We start from the raw sequence: 23500 nt of genomic DNA on the forward strand, positions 1-23500 counted from the left end.
TTTTACTTAAAGAAAGCAAATTAACAATCAGAATAGTTAACAAGATAAAAAAAAATATGGATGAATAAATGAATACAAAAAATAAAAAATTAATATATGAAATACAATATTTCTTACATACATAAACACAAAATAAAACGTGTCAACAAGTTGCATAAAATACATTAAAAATACAATATAAATAAGGCACTGCACAAAACAAGATATCAAACCAGTATGACTTTAACAACTATATTACAAAAAAAGGGGATCCTACAGAGTTCTCTATTTGTGCTTTTTAATATTGCATTAACTAGAATGACTTACAAATTACTGTACACCAGGGAGTACTGTAATTACCTAACGTTACATTATTATTTTCCATAACAATTTAGCCCCCTCCACAATATTAACCCGACGTTAAAACAGAACTAGCTATTTATTGATTAGCAATTGCCGAATCATGTAACATTAGCTTAATGCTAAAAAGCCAGGTTACTATCACATTCTGTAACAGACAAATAATTTAATGTAGGCTAACGTTACCTACCTGCTACCTTTGTCTTGTTCTCGTTTCTCCTCTTCTTTTCTCTTTTTTCTTCCCTGGGCACCTGACAGTTTTGGCCGTTTTGACATCTTGTGTTGATTTTTTTATGTGGTGACGTCCAAAAAGAGTCATGATACGGGAAGGGAGGGGGCGCACCGTGCCGGGGGAGGGGGGGTGTAATGTTGTAACAAATAATATTTCTATTAAATAGGCTTTACTTTGCATTTTAATTAACGTGGGATTATTTCATGTATTTAGAAATAATAGTACCAACTTTTCTTTTTTTTTTTTCCCCTCCAACATTTGTGGCACTGGCGTGGCGCCCCTTGATGGACGGCGCCCTTAGCATTTGCCTATACGGCCTATGCCACGGGCCGGCCCTGTATATATATATATACATACATACATACATACATACATACATACATACATACATACATACATACATACATACATACATACATACATACATACATACATATATATATATATATATATATATATATATATATATATATATATATATATATATATATATATATATATATATACACATATACACATCCCGGGCCCCAAATTTTTTTGACCCAAGGCAGCCCCTGAGTCAAAAAGTTTGGGGACCCCTGGTCTAAAATTATAAAACTAACCCAGGGGTGTTAAACTCAATCACACAGGGGGCCAAAATTCAAAGCACACTAATTGATTGCAGGCCGAGTAGGATTAATTGACATTTCCAGCGTCCAAAATCCGTCCCGCCTGAAGTCCCAGGTTAAAAAATAAAACATTTAAAACAATACAAATAATTTTTTTTATATATATATATATTTTTTAATCTGTCCATTCTAATCCATTTTCTACCGCTTGTTACTCTCGATGTCTCCTAGCTGCTCAGGCAAATCATATTGTCTAAAACTGCATTTTACCATTGATAACGTGACATCATCGCGCTCGGAATATATATGGGCCGGCCAAAAATTTTTAACCCAATGCGGCCCCCAAATCAAAAAGTGAAAAACATATATTTGACTTTGACACAGCTTCATAAAAAAAAAAATGAAATAAGTTAAAGAATATAATAAAGAAAACATTGATTAGGAAAACACACACACAAAAAATCCAAACATTACATTAAGGAAATGGCCATCATTTTTACACACACATTGCTTCATTAAAAAAAAAGAAAAAAAAAAGTTAAATGAACATGATGAAAATAACGTAAAATATGTCATATTAATGTTCTCAATCATCCAAGTCATTGTAATCTCAGGGCATTCAATCGATCGCAAATGGACTGTTTGGTTTGTCTTAGAAGAAGTTTCGCCTCTGATCCGAGTAGGCTTCATAAATTCATGCTCATAGACTTAGATTGGTCAGATTTAGTCTTAGACTTAGATTGGTCAGATAGACTTAGATTGGTCAGATCTAGTCTTAGACTTAGATTGGTCAGATAGACTTAGATTGGTCAGATCTGGTCTTAGACTTAGATGGTCAGATCTAGTCATAGACTTAGATTGGTCAGATAGACTTAACCTTTTTGACCACAGGGCCCAACTTTTCCTCTACTGTGGGGCCTGGACCCACTCAGATATTAACTCTGAACTACAAATCTTAGTCTTGATTTTAATCGTATTCAATAACTTCTTCTTTTTCTTCTTCTTCGGTTCCGTCTAGTCGACATTGACCTTGGATGATGTCATGCAGCAGGCTTCTCCACTCTGCTCTTTCCACCACGCTATCTCTTAGCTCAGCTAATGTCATTCCTGTTGTTTTTGTAATTCCTTCCATCCACCTTTGCCTTTGTCTTTCTTTTGGATGTTACCCCTCACATTTTCCAGGCATGATGTCTTTACCTAAGTTGTTGTTTCTAATTCTCATGATATGGCCAAAGTAACTTAGCTGTTGTTTAATGATCCTGTATAATAATGAAATGCTTGGTTTAATTTTCTCTAGCACTTCTTTTTTTGGGATTCGTTTTGTCCACGGAATTTTTTAGATTCTGCGCCAACACCATAGCTCAAAGTATTTTTCGTGAGTCTTGTTTTTTCAGTGTCCAACTTTCACATCCTTAAGTTGTTATTGAGAATATTAAAGTCTGTATCATTTTGATCTTGGTGCTTAGAAGAATGTGGTTGCTCTTGAGCATATTATTCAGTTTAATCAGTGATGATCTGGCCATTGTTAATCTTATTTAGATTTCCTTAGAACACCCACCATCTTCATATATTTCACTGCCTAGGAAGCAGAACGACTGCAATACTTCTATGTTTTCTTGATCCAACTTGAACTCTCTGATGTTTTCTGTTGTCATTATCATTTTTTTCCCCCCCCATTTAAGTATAGGCCGACCTTAGCACTTTCATTCTTGACTTGAGCTAATAACATTATTCAATAACTATATATAAATATATATATATATATATATATATATATATATATATATATATATATATATATATATATATATATATATATATATATATATATATATATAACACATAAACCTTGGACTCAGGTAAGGCTTATTAGAAAAGTAAGTATTAAAATTAATTTACATACACTTATGTTGGCGAAAATAAACTAAAGAATATGTTTATGAACTAAACTGTTAATAAAATTGAAGCTAAAATGAAAATACAGCTTCACCACTTAAGTCATAATTGTTGCGCTTAAGAAAGGTATATGACTTTAGCTCCAGACTTTTTCCATTTGTTTGATATTGTCTTTACTGCTGCAAGTGGTTGAAAAGTGTATTAAAACAGACTACCACTGCGGCTGTATGTAAACAAGTTACTATTTATTATTATTATTTAAAATATATGCATATAACCTCAATATTTGTAAAAAAAAAAAAAAAAAAAAAAAAAAAAAAACAATCACATATTTTCAAGATAATCAATGAATGTTTTTATTATTTATTAAACATTTCTTTTTTTTTTCCCTCCAAAAAACAAATGTAATTGTATCACTAAAAATGATATACAAAACCTGGGAATAATGACATTATTTTTTCATTACAGTAACACATTGTAACATTAAAAACATAACTTTTTTGTCATGACATTAACTTTTTTTATTAACTTGTATTAATAAGTTTATAAATTAAGTTAAATATATTAAAATCAGCGCTGTAAACATTTTTTTATATACGATTAAATCACTAATCAATCTTTTTTTTTTAATGTTTTACTTGACTACACGTCATTTATTTACTTAAATCTCTTCACTCATTTTTGCACTGACGTATATGCAGTGATCTGATCACTGACTCTATAGCAAACAGGTAACCAGAACATGTACAATCAAAATAAATTGTGTGATTGATCTGCGTATATCAATGATTAATGTGATAATTTTTTGTGATTAATCACATGAGTTAACGTGTTATTTTTGACAGCCCTAATTAAATGTTATTAAATTATGACAGTAATCATAACAATAATAATAATTTATTGTATTGTATTATTATATCAATTTAATATGTGTATATAAAAAAAAAATCATTAAAATAACTTAATAGTCACTGGTTGTTTTGTGAACTCTGTTGTGTAATGCTGCTATTTGGCCACAAGGTGGCAGTCTCATAAAGCGCCAGCACAGTTTAGGTTTGAAATAAGGCTACCGGTAATTGGAAAATGTTAAAGGTGCTGTTTGCGACTTAATTTTTCAATCCAATATGTAAAATCAAAACACCACCTAGGTGGGGGTTTAACAGAACATATGTATTTAAAAATGTTTTCAAAACTTTTCACGATTACAAAATACATTGAATAAAAATTGCACTTTTGACTGATTAATTAGTCTGGAGTTCTGGGCTGTCACTCAAAGCTGTCTCGTACACATGCACACGCCTGCAGTGCATGCACACGCCTGCAGTGCATGCACACGCCTGCAGTGCATGCACACGCCTGCAGTGCATGCACATACACAAAAGTAGTACCACAGAAGCAACTAACAATTTGCAGTTATGTTGTTGTTATGATCAAATATCTATTCAATGACCACTAACGTTAGAACAGTGGTTCTTAACCTGGGTTCGATCGACATAGTTGCCAACCCTCCCGTTTTTAGCGGGAGAATCCCGGTATTCAGCGCCTCTCCCGACAACCTCCCGGCAGAGATTTTCTCCCGACAAACTCCCGGTATTCAGCCGGAGCTGGAGGCCACGCCCCCTCCAGCTCAATGCGGACCTGAGACTGAGTGGGGACAGCCTGTTCTCACGTCCGCTTTCCCACGTCAGCTTGCCTGCCCAATGACGTCATAACATCTAGGGCTTTTACAGAGTTGAGTGCACAACTGCGCACACAACAAGGAGACGAAGCAGAAGAACGAGGAAATTACAGACATGGCGACGCCGTTGACGAGCAAGATGAAGAAATACGCTTGCAAGTTCCAAAACAAATGGAAACAAGAATTTCAGTTCATCCAGGACAGTTCGAAGGGGAAGGTGTAACATACACCTTCCCCTGCCTGTAAATTTTGCAGAACAGACTTCTCCATTGAACACGGTGGCCGAAATGATATACTCATCATGAACGGAGAAGTTAAACAGGACAATACTGCCATCTAATGGATAGCCACCGGAACACTGAAATTCAAGTTGTTGTTTTTTTATTCTATGTAAATATATATATATATATATATATATATATATATATATATATATATATATATATATATATATATATATATATATATATATATATATATATATATATATATATATATATATATATACCTGTATATATATAGCTAGAATTCACTGAAAGTCAAGTATTTCATACACATATATATATATATATATATATATATATATATATATACATATATATATATATATATATATATATATATATATATATATCAGTGGCGTGCGGTGAGGTTAATGTCTGGTGAGGCACTGCATCATCACAGTCAGATTTACAAACATGTGAACCCTAAATAGTATCTTATTCACCATGTGATTGGCAGCAGTTAACGGGTTATGTTTAAAAGCTCATACCAGCATTCTTTACACAACTGTAGCACACAAAAAAGCACATTTAATTAAAAAAAAATTATGGTCTTACCTTTCTTGCCAGACATCCACACAGCCAGCCTTTGCGTGTGTACCACGCCGTTTGAAAAGAACGGGTCTTCTGTCCCGAAGTCAAAAGCAAACCTTTTAGCTCCGGCGTTGGTCTATCTTTAATTATTACCTCCTGCTTCGATTGAAAGTCCAGTTTAGAAAACTGTTTTATTTTACATATGTAATCCTCCATGTTTTTAATAAAAGTCCAGGCGAGAGGAAATAAACAATCTAATTGACTTGCAAACTTTTTTTTTTTTTTCTTCTGCGGCGAGGAATGATCTCTGGGATCACTACCGCCCTCTACCACCAGGAGGCCGGATTACTGCGAGCCTCAGACAGTACGTCTTTTGCAGCAGTTTTATGAATGCTCAGCACAAAAAATACGTTACACACATACAGTTGTTGACAAAATACACTGTACATTATGTACCTCAGCTAACTAAACTATGCCATAGTTTAGTTAGCTGATATAATTCATATAGCAATACAGTCTCACTGCACAGCAGCTCAGCAGTTAGCCGAGTCATTGTGCACAATCCATGTTGAGGCACAAATCAGTGATGTGCCTCAACTGGCTGCTGATCACCGCACCGTCTCTTCTCAGTATTTGAACGGCAAATGTGAAAATAAAAATAAAAATAATCTAAAACTGGTGAAGTTAAATGAAAATAACTTTAGTATAATCACTGGATACATATAACAATTTAATTAATTTTTTTTTCTTTTTATATTTTTTTTCTTTCCATGATGGCAGGTGAGGCCCCGCCTCCCCTGCCTCTAGTGACTGCACACCACTGATATATATATATATATATATACACTACCGTTCAAAAGTTTGGGGTCACCCAAACAATTTTGTGGAATAGCCTTCATTTCTAAGAACAAGAATAGACTGTCGCGTTTCAGATGAAAGTTCTCTTTTTCTGGCCATTTTGAGCGTTTAATTGACCCCACAAATGTGATGCTCCAGAAACTCAATCTGCTCAAAGGAAGGTCAGTTTTGTAGCTTCTGTAACGAGCTAAACTCTTTTCAGATGTGTGAACATGATTGCACAAGGGTTTTCTAATCATCAATTAGCCTTCTGAGCCAATGAGCAAACACATTGTACCATTAGAACACTGGAGTGATAGTTGCTGGAAATGGGCCTCTATACACCTATGTAGATATTGCACCAAAAACCAGACATTTGCAGCTAGAATAGTCATTTACCACATTAGCAATGTATAGAGTGTACTTCTTTAAAGTTAAGACTAGTTTAAAGTTATCTTCATTGAAAAATAAGGACATTTTAATGTGACCCCAAACTTTTGAACGGTAGTGTATATATATGAAATATATATGAAATACTCGAGTTGGTGAATTCTAGCTGCAAATAACCACGCCCCCAAATCCTAGAAGTCCGTCAAACTGTCCCGATCATAAAACAGCAACTAAGACAAAGATGCATTTGAACACTCTTTACTGTCACCAAAGTGTAAAGGCTAAACACTTTGAAATGTAAAACCAATGAAATACTGGGGCAAGTTTTTACTTTCACGAGGTAAATTATAGAATTTTATAATATAGCCAGGCATACACAGACAGCAAGCCCATTTGGTGAGTCATCTTTGAGGGCGGGCGGATCCGGCCATGTAGAAATATGTAATCAAACCAGTATTACCCCATTCCAGTAATGCTTCCCAGCTTTACTACTATTGAGCATAGGTTCCTTCCCCTCTCTTCTTGTACAATAGCCTACACACAAACTTGTTACACTACTAGTCACCACAGTGTCATTGATGAATGAAAAATTAATTGCTGGCTCCGATAAATTCTGTATTGCAAAACGTACAGCTTCTTAGGTTTGTACGAAGTCCAATATGTGACCAACTGAGTCGCTTGTGGAATTAAATGCTCTTGATGACTTGCAGAACTGTTAGTATTGTAAATATGACTTTTTGCACACATTTGGTTGTAAATGTTAATGTTTCATTATGAAAATATTTAAACATGCAGAAGTAAAAATTGTGAAACATAACATTTTAGTATTATATAATAACTTCGCCATGTCTCCGTGGTTTGAGTTTAAATTTTCAGGACTTTCAGAATCCCAAATACACAAAAACAGGTAAAAAAAAAGTAGGTTTTGCATACCCCCTTAAGTAGAATAAACTCCTTATTTGGAGCAAGTGCTAGTAAACAATAGCTTGAAATAATTAAATTAGGGCTGTCAAATTATAATTTTTTTGAATCAGATTAATCACATTTTGGAATTTGAATTAGTCATTATTGATCACAGGAGATTACTCACTTAATTGAAATTAGTTAAGGAAGAGACTCAAATATTTCTACACTAATACAATTTTATTGTCGGAATGTCATCCAAGAAGGTTTTTAAACATTTTACTTGAATGCATGTCATTTATTTGCACAAAACTTGGCAACAGTTTTATCTAAAGTTTTTCCAGGCTGTATTTTGGGGTGAAATTTGCCAGCGAGCACACCAGTCTGAGTCTTCTCTCTCATTTTTGTACTGACGTATGCATTAGGGGTGTAACGATTTGATTCAATTCAGAATTTGTGGTTGCAGATACAATCCAGGGACCATAATATTGTTTTAGAACAATACAATCCAAAACAATTTAGTGAGTTGATATTGATTTAGTAACTTTTTAGCAAAAATTCAACCTGTGACACTGAAATAAATACTGGATGATGGACACTACAGGTGAAGTTTCCTATAATCCTGTTATTGCTTGTAAGGTAGGTTACTATAAGTACAAATGAATTATATATACAGACAAGTAAACAACAATTAAAGGCCAATGCATTTACATCTTATACAATCAACACTTTAGTTGAGAAAACATTTTCTGCTCACATTTTCGACATTTCCAATAAAAGTAAAATCACCAACATTTTAACGGTGTATTTACTTGCTACTTCTGCTTTTGTTTTTTGACATATAAATAATACAATGTTAATATTGGGGAAACAAATGCAACCAACATCTCCTCGGGTTGAATGAACAGTGTTTTGACCTGCTAGTACTCTCATTTTAATAAAACCGGAATATCATAAAGACGTAACGGAAATGACAACGGAGAAGTTTGGGCGACACACAGACCAAATGGTAGAAGATGTAATGAACAATGTTGGAAACATAAGAGAAGTGTGACCACTTTTTCAGTCATGAATAACTTTTTTTAAGTTTTTCAATAATACTAATATACTGTTAGTGTTTATTACACTGTTTTTAACCTTCCATCTCATTCACTCCGTCTGCAAACTTGCTTCGTTGTCACTTCCGTTTTGTCCGTCGCATCCTTTGTAAAGTTAAATTGTGGCTCTATATTATTGTGTTAGGTCGTTTTCATTTGTTGTGGCTTTTACAATCGTGCAGTAGCTGAACGTTTCTGTGCTGTAATTAATTATATTGTCTTGTGGCGTTTGCATTTGGTATGACCTTTCTGGAACACCATTTTTATTTTGATATTTGACATGACGATCAGACAGATTTAACATTTACCGCCCTTTTCAATAAAAGTGCTAAACTTCATATAAAGTCTGCCGTTCTTAAATCCAATGTTTTCTTTTTTCTAGTATCGACAAAATCGATATATGGCCTTTTAAATCGATGTTAGATCGATACCTATCTTCCGGAAGGCCAACTTGCCAAGCACAGATCAATACTTGAAATTTAGGAATATGACTTTCGATTCAAGAACTCCTTCATTCCGCACTCCATCCAGCTATATAATCACTCGCAATAGAGCAATAGATGATATCTGTCTATTACATGACCGCTTCTATGTTAGCTGCCTCTCTTTGTTTATAATGTCTATTTTCTGCTGGATATACTCTCTATTTTATGCTGCCCTTTTTTTTCTTTTTTTTTTTCTACAGCTGTTACATATACTGTAATATTGTACATGGTAATTGGGATTTGTTATATATTGTATATATTATATACAAATATAATATAATATAATAATATATCAGTATATACTATATACTGTATATATAATATGTAAATATTTATACAGTATGTTATATTTAATATTGCTACCGTGGTACATTTTTAGTCTACTTAATACCTGCATTATCCTTTCCATACTTACCCTTTCCATCCTTTGAAACTGAGCTACTGTGTGGAACAATTTTCCTTGTGGATCAATAAAGTTTGTCTAAGTCTAAGTCTAATAAACCGATCTATCGATCAATTGTTCCACGCCTAGTATGCATTTATCTGAACACTGACTGTATAGTATGGGGGTCAGCAACCAGCGGCTCTAGAGTCGCATGCGGCTCTTTAGCGCCGCCCTTGTGGCTCCCTGGACCTCTTTCAGAGATGTGTGAAAATGGAAAAAGATGAAGAAAAAAATAAATGTTTTATTTTAAAAATGTTCTGCAGGAGAACAAACATGACACAAACCTTCCTAATTGTTAGAAATCCCACTGTTAATGTTATACATGCTTCACTGATGAGAGTATTTGGCTAGCGCCGTATTGTCCTACTAATTTGTCGATCCTTGAACTCATCGTAGTTTGTTTACATGTACAACTTTCTCCGATGCTGCCACAGAAAGACGTGTTTTATGCCACTCCTTCTTTGTCTCATTTTGTCCACCAAACGTTTTATACTGTGCGGGAATGCACAAAGGTGAGCTTTGTGGATTTTATTGATTTGCTGAAGTGCTTATAAGGCATATTTGGTCAATCCATGACTGCAAGCTAATTGATGCTAACATGCTATTTAGGCTAGCTGTATGTACATATTGCATCATTATGCCTCGTTTGTAGTTTTGTTTGTGCACATTTAATTTCCTTTATTTATGTCCTCTGTGTATTTAATTTATATGTGCATGGCTCATGTAGGTAATATTGACTACATTTTTCATAGTTGTTTGTTTGCCATGTTGTTCCAGACCACAGCGAACGTTACACAGCTTGCATAGATTGTAATAAATCCACTAGAAGACAGCCTGTCGTTTCCTTAAATTTGGACACACACATCTATACCTTTGGCCATTCTAAGCCAGTAATTTCCAGAATTTATCTCATCCTGTGAGAAACCTCCATTTTACTAATTTCCAATGCTGCAAAAATGTGTAGAATAAAAATTAAAATACAACATTTCTGTCAACCAAGAATTGCGTTAGCCTTTGATAGTAGGCCAATATAGCTAATATAGACACTTACATCATGTGTTGCCTTCATTATAACACATATATAAGGCTTTGAATTTTTTGCGGCTCCAGACAGATTTTTTAATTTTTTTGTATTGTTGGTCCAATATGGCTCATTCAACATTTTGGGTTGCCGACCCCTGGTATAGTAATTAAAGTAAAAGAGCTTCTACGGTCAAAATAAAAAGCAAAATGTGTACCGGTACATGATTAATGCAATATTTTTTTGTGATTAATCACATGAGTTAACTAACAAGCAAAACATGTTCTAGATCAAAAATCCCTTCATATTCTCTACTGTTCACTAGTGTTACCATATCTGAGTTATTGTGCAGAAATATGGGGAAACAACTACAAATGTGCGATTCATTCATTGACTGTGTTACAAAAAAAGATAAATTAGAATAATACATAAAGTTGGATACAGAGAACATACCAACACTTTATTTATTAAATCACAATTATTGAAATTTAACGATTTGGTGCATTTACAAACAGCTAAAATTATGCACAAAGCAAACTATAACCTGCTACCCAAGAATGTACAACAGTTTTTCTCAACAAAAGAGGAGAAATATAACCTTAGAGGAAAATCTAATTTAAAAAATTTGTATGCCCATACAACACTTAAAAACTTTAGTATATCAGTATGTGGAACTAAATTATGGAATGGATTAACCGAAGAAATCAAACAAAGCACCAATATGATTCAGTTTAAGACACTGTTCAAACTGCAAGTGTTCACAAAGTACACAGAACAATAAATATGATGAACATCATCAACCCTTTTTTTTCCTTTTTTAATTTTTTTTTATTGAGACAAACATTTATGTAATTAATATTTGTATGCTTAGCAGTGTTTTTCAACCTTTTCTGAGCCAAGGCACATTTTATTCATTGAAAAAATCCCGAGGCACACAACTAGCAGAAATCATTAAAAAATGAAACTCAGCAGTCGATATTGACAGTAAAAAGTTGTTTTCACAATTGTTGGATATGAATTCAAACCATAACCAACCATGCATCACTATAGCTCTTGTCTCAAAGTAGGTGTACTGTCACAACCTGTCACATCGCGCCGTGACTTATTTTGAGATTTATGACGTTTTCCTGTGTGTAGTGTTTTAGTGTTTGTCTTGATCCACTTTTTTGGTGGTTTTTCCTTTTTTGTTGGTATTTTCCTGTAACAGTTTTACGTCTTCCTTGAACGCTATTCCCCGCACCTGCTTTGTTTTGGCAATCAAGACTACGCTATCCTTCTTTGTGGGGACATTGTTGATTGTCATGTCATGTACGGATGTCCAAACGCTGTAAGTCTTTGCTGTCGTCCAGCATTCTGTTTTTGTGTACTTTGCAGACAGTTCTGTTTAGTTTCGTTTCTGCATAGCCTTCCCTAAGCTTCAATGCCTTTTCTTAGCGGCACTCGCCTTTTGTTTATTTTTGGTTTAAGCGTTAGACACCTTTTTACCTGCACATTCATATGCACATTCACCGAAACCTTCTTTTGTGAAAAATAACAAAAACATTTTTTTCAAATTCTAGAAAAAGTTGTGTTTTTTTACTGGTGCACAAAATGAACCATGCATGAACATCACCTTGTTCAAAGAACAAAACTAACACAGTGCATGAACTCACAACAAATTACACACCTTACACACATTGCCATGAATTGATTAACGTGGACCCCGACTTAATCAAGTTGAAAAACTTATTCGGGTGTTACCATTTAGTGGTCAATTGTACAGAATATGTACTGTACTGTGTAAACTGTACTGTTTCATATAATGTATTCTCTTTCGTTGCAATCTGCTAGTAAAAGTTTCAATTGATCAATCAAACAACCTGCAAATCAGATGGAAAATTAGAGGGAACATTGTTTGGGGGTATCCATAATACGCTGATAGGGAGAAGTTTTTATTTACACGATATGTCGGATGTGTCTTTACCTCCGTGGCAGAGGCTCCGCTGAACCCCTGAGGCCGACTCACCGAACCCCTAGGGTTCGATCGAACCCAGGTTAAGAACCACTGATTTAGGGGAAATTACTTAATCTCCCACGGCACACCAGACTGTATCTCACAGCACAACACAGTGGTTGAAAAACACTGTACTACGGTATATTATTTATTAATTATTTATTTGTTGACTGTTCCGTTACAGAGAACAAGGAAATTGGCTAAAATTTGCTATGGTATGAAACGGGGTAGGATTAAATAAGCTCTGCTTCTTCCTACTCATTTTCGGACATGCTGTAATGAAACAACTGGAATTGTGTGATACATCACATTGTATCGTATGCATGTTCCAAATAAACTGGAACTGAACTCGTTAGTTTTGACAGGCCTAAATTGAATACGATTAAGTTTTCAATAGTACAAACCCCGTTTCCATATGAGTTGGGAAATTGTGTTAGATGTAAATATAAACGGAATACAATGATTTGCAAATCATTTTCAACCCATATTCAGTTGAATATGCTACAAAGACAACATATTTGATGTTCAAACTGATAAACTTTTTTTTTGTGCAAATAATCATTAACTTTAGAACTTGATGCCATAAACACGTGACAAATAAGTTGGGAAAGGTGGCAATAAATACTGATAAAGTTGAGGGATGCTCATCAAACACTTATTTGGAACATCCCACAGGTGAACAGGCAAGTTGGGTATAAAAGTAGATTCAATGAAATGCTCAGTCATTCACAAACAAGGATGGGACGAGGGTCACCACTTTGTCAACAAATGCGTGAGCAAATTGTTGAACAGTTTAAGAAAAACCTTTCTCAACCAGCAATTGCAAGGAATTTAGGGATTTCACCATCTACGGTCCGTAATATCATCAAAGGGTTCAGAGAATCTGGAGAAATCACTGCACGTAAGCAGCTAAGCCTGTGACCTTCGATCCCTCAGGCTGTACTGCATCAACAAGTGACATCAGTGTGTAAAGGATATCACCACAGGCTCAGGAACACTTCAGAAACCCACTGTCAGTAACTACAGTTGGTCGCTACATCTGTAAGTGCAAGTTAAAACTCTCCTATGCAAGGCGAAAACCGTTTATCAACAACACCCAGAAACGCCGTCGGCTTCGTTGGGCCTGAGCTCATCTAAGATGGACTGATACAAAGTGGAAAAGTGTTCTGTGGTCTGACGAGTCCACATTTCAAATTGTTTTTGGAAACTGTGGACGTTGTGTCCTCCGGACCAAAGAGGAAAAGAACCATCCGGATTGTTATAGGCGCAAAGTTGAAAAGCCAGCATCTGTGATGGTATGGGGGTGTATTAGTGCCCAAGACATGGGTAACTTACACATCTGTGAAGGCACCATTAATGCTGAAAGGCACATACAGGTTTTGGAGCAACATATGTTGCCATCCAAGCAACGTTACCATGGACGCCCCTGCTTATTTAAGCAAGACAATGCCAAGCCACGTGGCTTCTAGTAAAAGAGTGCGGGTACTAGACTGGCCTGCCTGTAGTCCAGACCTGTCTCCTATTGAAAATGTGTGGCGTATTATGAAGCCTAAAATACCACAACGGAGACCCCCGGACTGTTGAACAACTTAAGCTGTACATCAAGCAAGAATGGGAAAGAATTCCACCTGAGAAGCTTAAAAAATGTGTCTCCTCAGTTCCCAAACGTGTACTGAGTGTTGTTAAAAGGAAAGGCCATGTAACACAGTGGTGAACATGCCCTTTCCCAACTACTTTGGCACGTGTTGCAGCCATGAAATTCTAAGTGAAATATTATTTGCAAAAAAAAAAAGTTTATCAGTTTGAACATCAAATATCTTGTCTTTGTAGTGCATTCAATTGAATATGGGTTGAAAAGGATTTGCAAATCATTGTATTCCGTTTATATTTACATCTAACACAATTTCCCAACTCATATGGAAACGGGGTTTGTATTTCAATTCAGGAGAGGCTTGAACATTTTAAGTCCTCATACTGTCCATAACAGAAAATAATTGAGAACCAATGCTTTAGTCTTCTTTTTTTTTTTTTTTTAATATAGTTGTATTAAATCCTCACTAAAGTTTTACGCAATTTCCCTTCATGACACTGACATGATGGAGAGTAACTGACTCACTAGAATTGTAGCTCCGCCCCTGGGAGGCCCCCGCTTTCGGGTTTCAAACATCACGCCACTGCTGTAGCTCCGCCCCATTGTGGTCCTGTCCCGCCGTTCAAAATGGTCCAAATGCGGTCAGAGCGCTTCTCACTCGCAACGTCTACTTCCTTAGCGTGACACGGCTTACTTAGTAAAGGCAGCCCACTCACGCTCGCTGTGACATCCCGGAGTGGCAGACGTTCGAGTCGACGACGAAGGAAGAAGATGCTGTGGTCGCGACAGGTGACGTGTTGCTGCCTGCTGATGCTCATCCACGCTTCTGCTCTGTCAGGTGAGACCATGTTTACTATTAATTGTTGGCAGCAGGCTGTCCTCATTCATTTGTGTCCGTGTGCAACACGGAAGTATTCGTTTGTTTGCACCAAGATGAACCAAATGTCCCTCAGTATCCCAAACTCGCCTATTAAAAATTAGACACTATAAATACGGCAAATTGTATGTAAAACAAATGTTATTTACTGTTACTCGTTATTTGTTTGATTAAAGGACGGTCGAGCTTTTTTTTTTGACATTTCTCCATAGTGCCGGTGCCGTTTGATAGCTTCCGGTGGGCGTGGTTCACGTCATTTGTAGTGGTTGGGTGGGCGTGGCACTCTTGGCCACATTCCATTCTTCTGACTGGGTGGCATGGAAATACGACAAACTACAATTTTCTCTTCGTGGTTGTGAAATATGGGCCATATGCAATATTTAGTCTAAATATTAAATAAATAAATAATATTTAGTATTTGGTTTAAATAGTTTAATGCCTATAACTAGAGATGTCCGATAATGGCTTTTTTGCCGATATCTGATATTCAGGATTCAGTATGCTTTATTATTGTCCATTCTTTAACATGTACAAGACACATAAGAACTGAAATTACATTTTCGGCACAGTCCCACTAAGAGCAGACATACGTTACAGGGAGACAAGACGGGACCGCCAACGGATCAGCCACTTACGGCGCTCCTTAAAAAAGGTGGGAAAAAGGTGATATTGGGAAAGGGGGGAAGAGTAAAAAATATCAGTCAAAGGAGGGTCCAGACCAGGGGTGTCAAACTCATTTTAGATCGGGGGCCACATGGAGAAAAATCTACTCCCAGGTGGGCCGGACAGGTAAAATCACGGCACGATAACTTAAAAATAAAGACAAATTCAGATTGTTTTCTTTGTTTAAAAATAGAACAAGAAAATTCTGAAAATGTACAAATCATAATGTTGTTGTTTTTTTTTTTACACTTACATGTTGCGGTTAATAGTATTCTATCTTTATTTGTCGTTATTTATATTTTCTGAATACATTATGTGATAATGTTCATCAGTCAACTCATTGGTGTTAATTTTCAATCTATTACGATAAAAAAATTATATCAAAATCAAATTACAGGATGTCATTCATGTAAGTTTGCTCATTTTCCTTAACTGGTGCACTAACATCATGTGGTTTATTTTATTTTTTTACATATGTAGCATAATCTACAAAGATGCAAATAATTGCTATTGTGACATCTAGTGGACACATTTAGAACAGCAGTTTCTTTCATTAAAACATTTTGGTTCATTTTTATACTTAGCAAACTCATCCCGTGGGCCGGATAAAACCTGTCCGCGGGCCTGATCCGGCCCACGGGCCGTACGTTTGACACCCCTGGTCCAGACTGAGTCCAAGGGAAAAAACCTCATTTGCCATAGCACACATAAACATCCATCCATCCATTTTCTACTGCTTATTCCCTTCGGGGTCGCGGGGGGCGCTGGAAACATGTTACATATAATCACAACAACTCGCAACAGAGGGTGGGGGAGTTGGGGCCCTAGAGGCCGGCCTGCTGCTATAAAGCGCTACTCAGCCGTCCATCACTCAGCCGTCCATCACCCCCGATATTGTCCAACAATTAATTACAGATTCCGATATCAACCGATACCGATATATACAGTCGTGGAATTAACACATTATTATGCCTAATTGTGTTGTGATGCCCCGCTGGATGCATTAAACAATGTAACAAGGTTTTCCAAAATAAATCAACTCAAGTTATGGAAAAAAATGCCAACATGGCACTGCCATATTTATTATTGAAGTCACAAAGTGCATTATTTTTTTTAACATGCCTCAAAACAGCAGCTTGGAATTTGGGACATACTCTCCCTGAGAGAGCATGAGGAGGTTGAGGTGGGTGGGGTAGAGGGGGGGGGGTAGCGGGGGTGTATATTGTAGCGTCCTGGAAGAGTTAGTGCTGCAAGGGGTTCTGGGTATTTGCTCTGTTGTGTTTATGTTGTGTTACGGTGCGGATGTTCTCCCGAAATGTGTTTGTGAATGTGTGTGTGTCAATGTGTGAATGTGGAAAATAGTGTCAAAGCGCTTTGAGTTCCTTAAAAAAAAAGGTAGAAAAGCGCTATACAAGTACGAACCATTTGTCATTCTTGTTTGGTGTGGGTTCACAGTGTGGCGCATATTTCTAACAGTGTTGAAGTTGTTTATACGCCCACCCTCAGTGTGACCTGTATGGCTGTTGACCAAGTATGCCTTGCATTCACTTGTGTGTGTGAAAAGCCGTTGATATTATGTGATCGGGCCGGCACGCAAAGGCAGTGCCTTTAAGGCACGCCCCCAATATTGTTGTCTGGGTGGAAATCGGGAGATATGTAGATGCCCATATCTGCTGTACAAAAGAGAAGTGTGGCATACTTCTCTTGCTGCCTTATTTGTATTTGACTTTATTAGATGCCATCCATCCATTTACTACCGCTTGTCCTTCTCTCTGTCGCAGGGAGACAACAACAGAAGAATATGGGGAAATATATTGCAAAAGGTTACAGCAAAGAAACAGTTACTAAAGTAAATAGTAATAAAACCGACACTGAACATTATTTCACTACAAATGATACAATAAAAATACTGCAGCTTATTTTTTTAACAGCCCGTGACACTATTTAAAAATACTATTTAAAAAAATAAATAAAATTGGACTAAAAGAGCAATATTTACACTAATAACACACAGCTGACTGGTGCTTAAAAGTTGGACTAAAAGAGCAATATTTACACTAATAACACACAGCTGACTGGTGCTGACTGGCAAATTTCACTTCAAAATACACCCTGATGGGACTTTAGGTAAAGCTGTTAGTTATGAGCAAATAAATGACTTCCATTCAAGTTAAAAACATTTTTTAAAATCCTATATGATATTCTGACAATAAAATGGCATTTATGTCCAAATATTGGACTCTTAAAAAAAACATTTTTTAAAAAGTTAATTTTAATTATGCAAGCGAATAATAACCTGTGATTAATCATGACTTATCCAAATGCAAAATTGTGATTTAAATTTTTTTTTTAATATTAATTTGATAGCACTATTTTTTTTTATCTGGAGTTTGCATGTTCTGAGTAGGTTTTCAACCACAAGATGACCTAATTTTATTTTGTAGAATAAAACCGTGGCTTGGTTTTACTGTACTATACTGCGTTTGAAAATTAATATACTATAGTGTCCTGGCAGCTATGTTTGTTGTTGGAGTTCATGTTTTTTTCGGCTGTCTGTGTTAGGAGACTGTTGGTGCGAGTAAAAGAGGAGGCTTGTTGAAAAAAGCAGCTAGATTGTTCCCAATGTTGCTTTGGCTTGGTTACGGTTGTCAGGTTTTGCTCAGTAAAGCGTTTGTTGATCGACCACCTTCTCAACATAACGTCTCTGCACATGTTATGATACTGTTCTTAGCACCTGTAACTGTAGCTTATAGACTAGTTTACAGGAATTGAGGACAGATATGCAAGAGATGTTGCATGACATATCGTGGTGTATGCTTTATTTGAATTGTCATAACATAACATTTGGAGCACTTAGTAGCATATAGTATGTTAAATACACACAATCATTTCCTGTCATTTATTTATTGCATTTTTCAAACATCGATGCAAATGATTCAATCATTTGTAAACCGAATAATCTGATTTAATAATACAATCATTTCGCGGATCTACTAAAAACTCAAAGCTGGCATGCTGGTTGTTAATTTTTTAAACATTACAACTAGGGATGTGCCGATAGATCGGCCATTGATCAGTATGGACAGATTTTTGTGAAAAAATATGTGATCTCCGTGTTAGTGCTGCAAGAGGTTCTGGGTATTTGTTCTGTTGTGTTTATGTTGTGTTACGGTGCGGATGTTCTCCCGAAATGTGTTTGTCATTCTTGCTTGGTGTGGGTTCACAGTGTGGCGCATATTTGTAACAGTGTTAAAGTTGTTTATACGGTCACCCTCAGTGTGACCTGTACGGCTGTTGACCAAGTATGCTAAAGGCAGTGCCTTAAAGGCACGCCTCCAAAATATATATATATATATATATATATATATATATATATATATATATATATATATATATATATATATATATATATATATATATATATATATATATATTTTTTTTTTTTTTTTTCTTGTAATATTTTCCGGTAATGGTTAAAACGGTTGAGTCACTTCTCAGTGTTGGACTTTCTCTTATAATTACAGAGCAATCTATTTGCACTGGACATTTCTAGGGGTGATGTCACTACAGGAAGTCGGCCTGATGGAGGGGAAAAACATACAAAGGGGATGTGCTGCGGTTTATAGATACAACAAGTGACACTAGTTGTAATGCAATACACAGGCTCCACATTGTACTTGATCCTGGTTAATATTTAACCATTTGCTGTGTGTCTATAAACACACAGTCTTGTATAGTTCCTGTGTGTGTACTGCATCCATGTGCCATATAAAAGTTAATTGCTCATATAGGAGAATTGTTGTACTGTGATATGACTCCAACATTCATTCATCCAGTTTTTGCTGCGAGAGGACTTGTATTAGACATTTAAAGTGAATGATAGTAGCTTTTTGCTGTTTGAGGCAATGACCTTATATGGCATTGATGGTTGCCAGGTTCCAACTGCGGATATAAATAGCATCTATAAACAGATCAGCCGTCCATGTGCTCTTTATGTCAGCAATATGGAGCTTGCTGCAATATGTATCCAGAGATTATATCTAAACCACGCTCAGATACATTATTTTAGAGTAACTAAGTGGTTTAGGAAGACACTGCATGTATTGATTATTTTAGTAATCTATCAATAAATTTGTTCGAGTAATCATATTAAAGACACTTTTTAGCCTAAATGTGTATTTTAAGGGGAATTGTTAAATAAACAACAATTTTTCTGCTTACCATAACCTTCATTTTTTTCTTAATCAATACACATCATTAACCTTGAAATTGCACTTTTAAAATGCGAGCATTAATAAAAATAACAAAAATATTGCCGCCACACAGTTTACAGCAAGCACAATCCCACGCTCTTTTGCAGCGGCCGAGTGGAAACTATGTCTCGGTACTTAAAGTTCTCGGCACCCAATGCGACCCTGATTTGATCAATGTTCATTAGTTCAACTCATTAAATTATTAATCGATGTAGCAAAACTTAAATTGAAGCTTTTTTTTTAATCAAATTAATCAATTCAATTGATTAATTGTTGAAGCCATACAAGCTGTTGTTATGAAATCTAACTTTAAGTCTTAACTTTAAACTTAAAGTCTCAAAACTCCAAATAATTGAGCTAAATCTATATTTAAGAAGATAATGGGACAGTGAGCCTTCCCTCAGAGAATATAACACAGGTGGGATCTCCACTGAAAAAAGGATTTTCTGAAGCACATTTGCCAAAGTTTTCTGCTCAACCCAGACTTTTGCTCTCTGTGTAGAAACTAAAACATATTTAACATTGCTTTTAAACATAAGCTGCATTAGCAGACTTGAAAAATGTATGTCTTTATCTTTTTTAAACTGCTGCATCAGAGGAATTCGGCTTTATACTTTGAAAACCCTGTTATACAGTACACCACTGAAATAGGCGATCCCTGGTTGTCAGGGCGATGAAAGAGCTGCTATTCACCTGATCCGTGCAAATGAAGCTCTTATCTTATAAACAATTATCACTTACTGTTGCTTTAAAGTGTGCAGCAAATAATTGAGGCCAACTTGGTCCCTTATTACATGTTTTGGGTCATTTGTGGTTTGTTAGTGATGTGAAACTCACAATTCCCGATTCAGTTTGATGCAGAATTTTGGGGCGAGGATTCTATTAAGAATGACGTATGACAGCATAAAGAGAGCTTAAATGTCTTTTTTTAAAGGCATTTTTTGAAAATAATGAAAGATTGGTGAGAAATTAAAACATTGGCCTTGTATGCTTTCCAGTTTCCATTCAGTAAAGGTCTGATAATGGTGAAGCATGCATGCTTTGCCAGAGGGTCGAGTGGCACTACCCGAGTCCTAAGCAAATGTTGTGGTCTCCTTGTGTCGGTTGTGCAGTAACGCAACAGCTGCACTTACTTTGGGAACTATTCCTGTAAATGCTAATTGGTTTGAGTCACACGTGGGCTGGCGGTGTGGTTTGGGTATAAGCGGGGGTGGGGGAATGCAGAAAGCAGTGCAGCCTTTTCTTACATGTAGGTTCTTTCCTCCCCAAATAAGTGTGTTTATTACCTTTGCATGGTCTTTTTTCTTGTTGTAATCATTTCAAAACATCAGCCAGACATTCCATGATTAGTCATTAACGATGTCTTTAGATAAATCGATGCCTTAGGGTTACTGTAGTGATGCCGCTGCAGGTAGGTTCACTGTCGGACCAATCAGCAACCAGTGGTGTGATTGTTCTCCTCCCATTTTATTATCCTAAAATGCCAGTCTGACTCGTCCTTCAGAATAATGGTGAGGTGTTGCACAAGGCCACACCCTCGCTGGAGGAGCCTGAATGAAAGCATAGAACGTGAATGTATACTTTGCTATAGATGTGATTGCCTTTGGTCACGACCTCTTAACTCAAAATAGGCCAAGATCGTTCCTAGTGTTGGACTGCTTCAAAGTTCTATCGTATGATTGAAAAGGGACATCGTTGCAACGCAGATGACAAACTGAAGTGAAGCTGCAGATGTGTTGTGTCCAATTCCTCTACTTTGGAGTGTTTTCAACAGTTATATTTGATACTGGTAAGATCCAGCAGTACATCTGTAGTAATACAAGTACAATAAAGTCTCCATTATGAAACATCATTTCCCAAAGGAAATAATATAAGTTAAAGTAATCTGTTTTTCGAGTCAAACTGTCGCCATCCTAAACAGTCCCCACAGGAAATCGCGATCGTGCCAATTTACGCAAATTTAACCAATCCCCGCAAATTATGCACAGACTTGCATTTTTGTCCATTGCCCGTAACTTCCCCGCATTTTGATCCAAGCTTCGTCATTTTGGCCTATGGTATTTGTCTCTGAGCAGCGCTCAAACACACACGGCAACTGTTTGTTTATTGTGTAGACGAAGCCCGATCAACAACGTATAACAATATATCAATCAATCAATCAAAGTTTATTTGTATAGCCCCTAATCACAAATGCATCAAAGGGCTGCACAAACCACAACATCTGATCACACATCCGGGCAAGAAAAATCTCAACCTAATGGGAACAATGAGAAACCTTGGAAGGAACCGCAAATATCTGATTATCTGTTATTTACTAACACAAAATAGCGCTATAGAGCGCTCTCAACAGTTTACAATTGCTTAAATAATTATTTAAGACGGACAAACTCTTTTCAAGCGTAAAACATACATGTAGAATGTCTGTAACCTGTGGACGACATAGCAGACAGGGGACAATAAAGAAGCCTTTGGCGGTGTTTCTCTCTGTAATAATAACAATTAATTATTATTATTATTAGTTATAATGAATTAAAACCGGACAGCAATTTGACAATGGTCTCTTGAGTATGCGTTTTTTACTGCCATCGAGTGCCTACTTTTAGGTTGGTGCGGTACAAAACGAGTAAAACATCTTTGTTGAAATCCTGTGCTTTTTGAGGTTAAGGTCACAAGGAACACTTATAACGTTGATACCAAATTCATTTAATCACAAGTTGATTCAATGATTTTGAAAAAATTTGCAGCCACGTTCTGAAAAAGCTACCGCAAATTCAGGCATATTAGGCCGCAATAATCACAAAGAAATGCCTGCAAAACCCTGTAGGGACTGATAAAATCTTCATTAAATGTACATTTTTGAAAAACATTGTAACTTTCTTAACTGTATTCAAGTATAAAACAAGTTATCCTCTGTTAATGTTTAAATGTGAAAGTACTTTACACTAAAAAAAATGATCTTAACTTTATAATTATATGCTTGGTTGACAAATTTGGTAAAGGCTGGTACCTTTTCTTGAAATAAGCGTAATAAAAAGCCAAAGTAAGACAGAAGGAAAAGCAAAGCAAGCGTGACACTCATGCATGACGATGGTTTTAACTTTGTGCGACTTGGCAGCCCAAATTAAGGTGCAGACTTAAAGTTAAAGTACCAATGATTGTCACACACACACTAGGTGTGGCAAAAATTATTCTCTGCATTTGACTCATCACCCTTTATCACCCCGTGGGAGGTGAGGGGAGCAGTGAGCAGCAGCGGTGGCCGCGCCCGGGAATAATTTCTGGTCATTTAACCTCCAATTCCAACCCTTGATGCTGAGTGTCAAGCAGGGAGGTAATGGGTCCCATTTTTATAGTCTTTGGCAGACTCGGCCGGGGTT

General features: G+C 36.2%; 1 protein-coding gene across 1 annotated transcript in view; it reads left to right on the forward strand.

The window, feature by feature from the left end:
* The first annotated feature begins 14918 nt into the window (after nt 1-14918).
* LOC133639500 (low-density lipoprotein receptor-like) overlaps nt 14919-23500 on the forward strand; it is a 32957-nt gene continuing 24375 nt past the window's right edge. Inside the window, exon 1 of the mRNA XM_062032845.1 lies at nt 14919-15168. Coding sequence (XP_061888829.1) covers nt 15102-15168 — 67 coding nt within the window. The 5' untranslated portion in view covers nt 14919-15101. The remainder of the gene's footprint in view (nt 15169-23500) is intronic.

This window comes from Entelurus aequoreus, linkage group LG22 (genome assembly GCF_033978785.1).
Source record: "Entelurus aequoreus isolate RoL-2023_Sb linkage group LG22, RoL_Eaeq_v1.1, whole genome shotgun sequence".
NCBI classification, from domain to species: Eukaryota; Metazoa; Chordata; class Actinopteri; order Syngnathiformes; family Syngnathidae; genus Entelurus; species Entelurus aequoreus.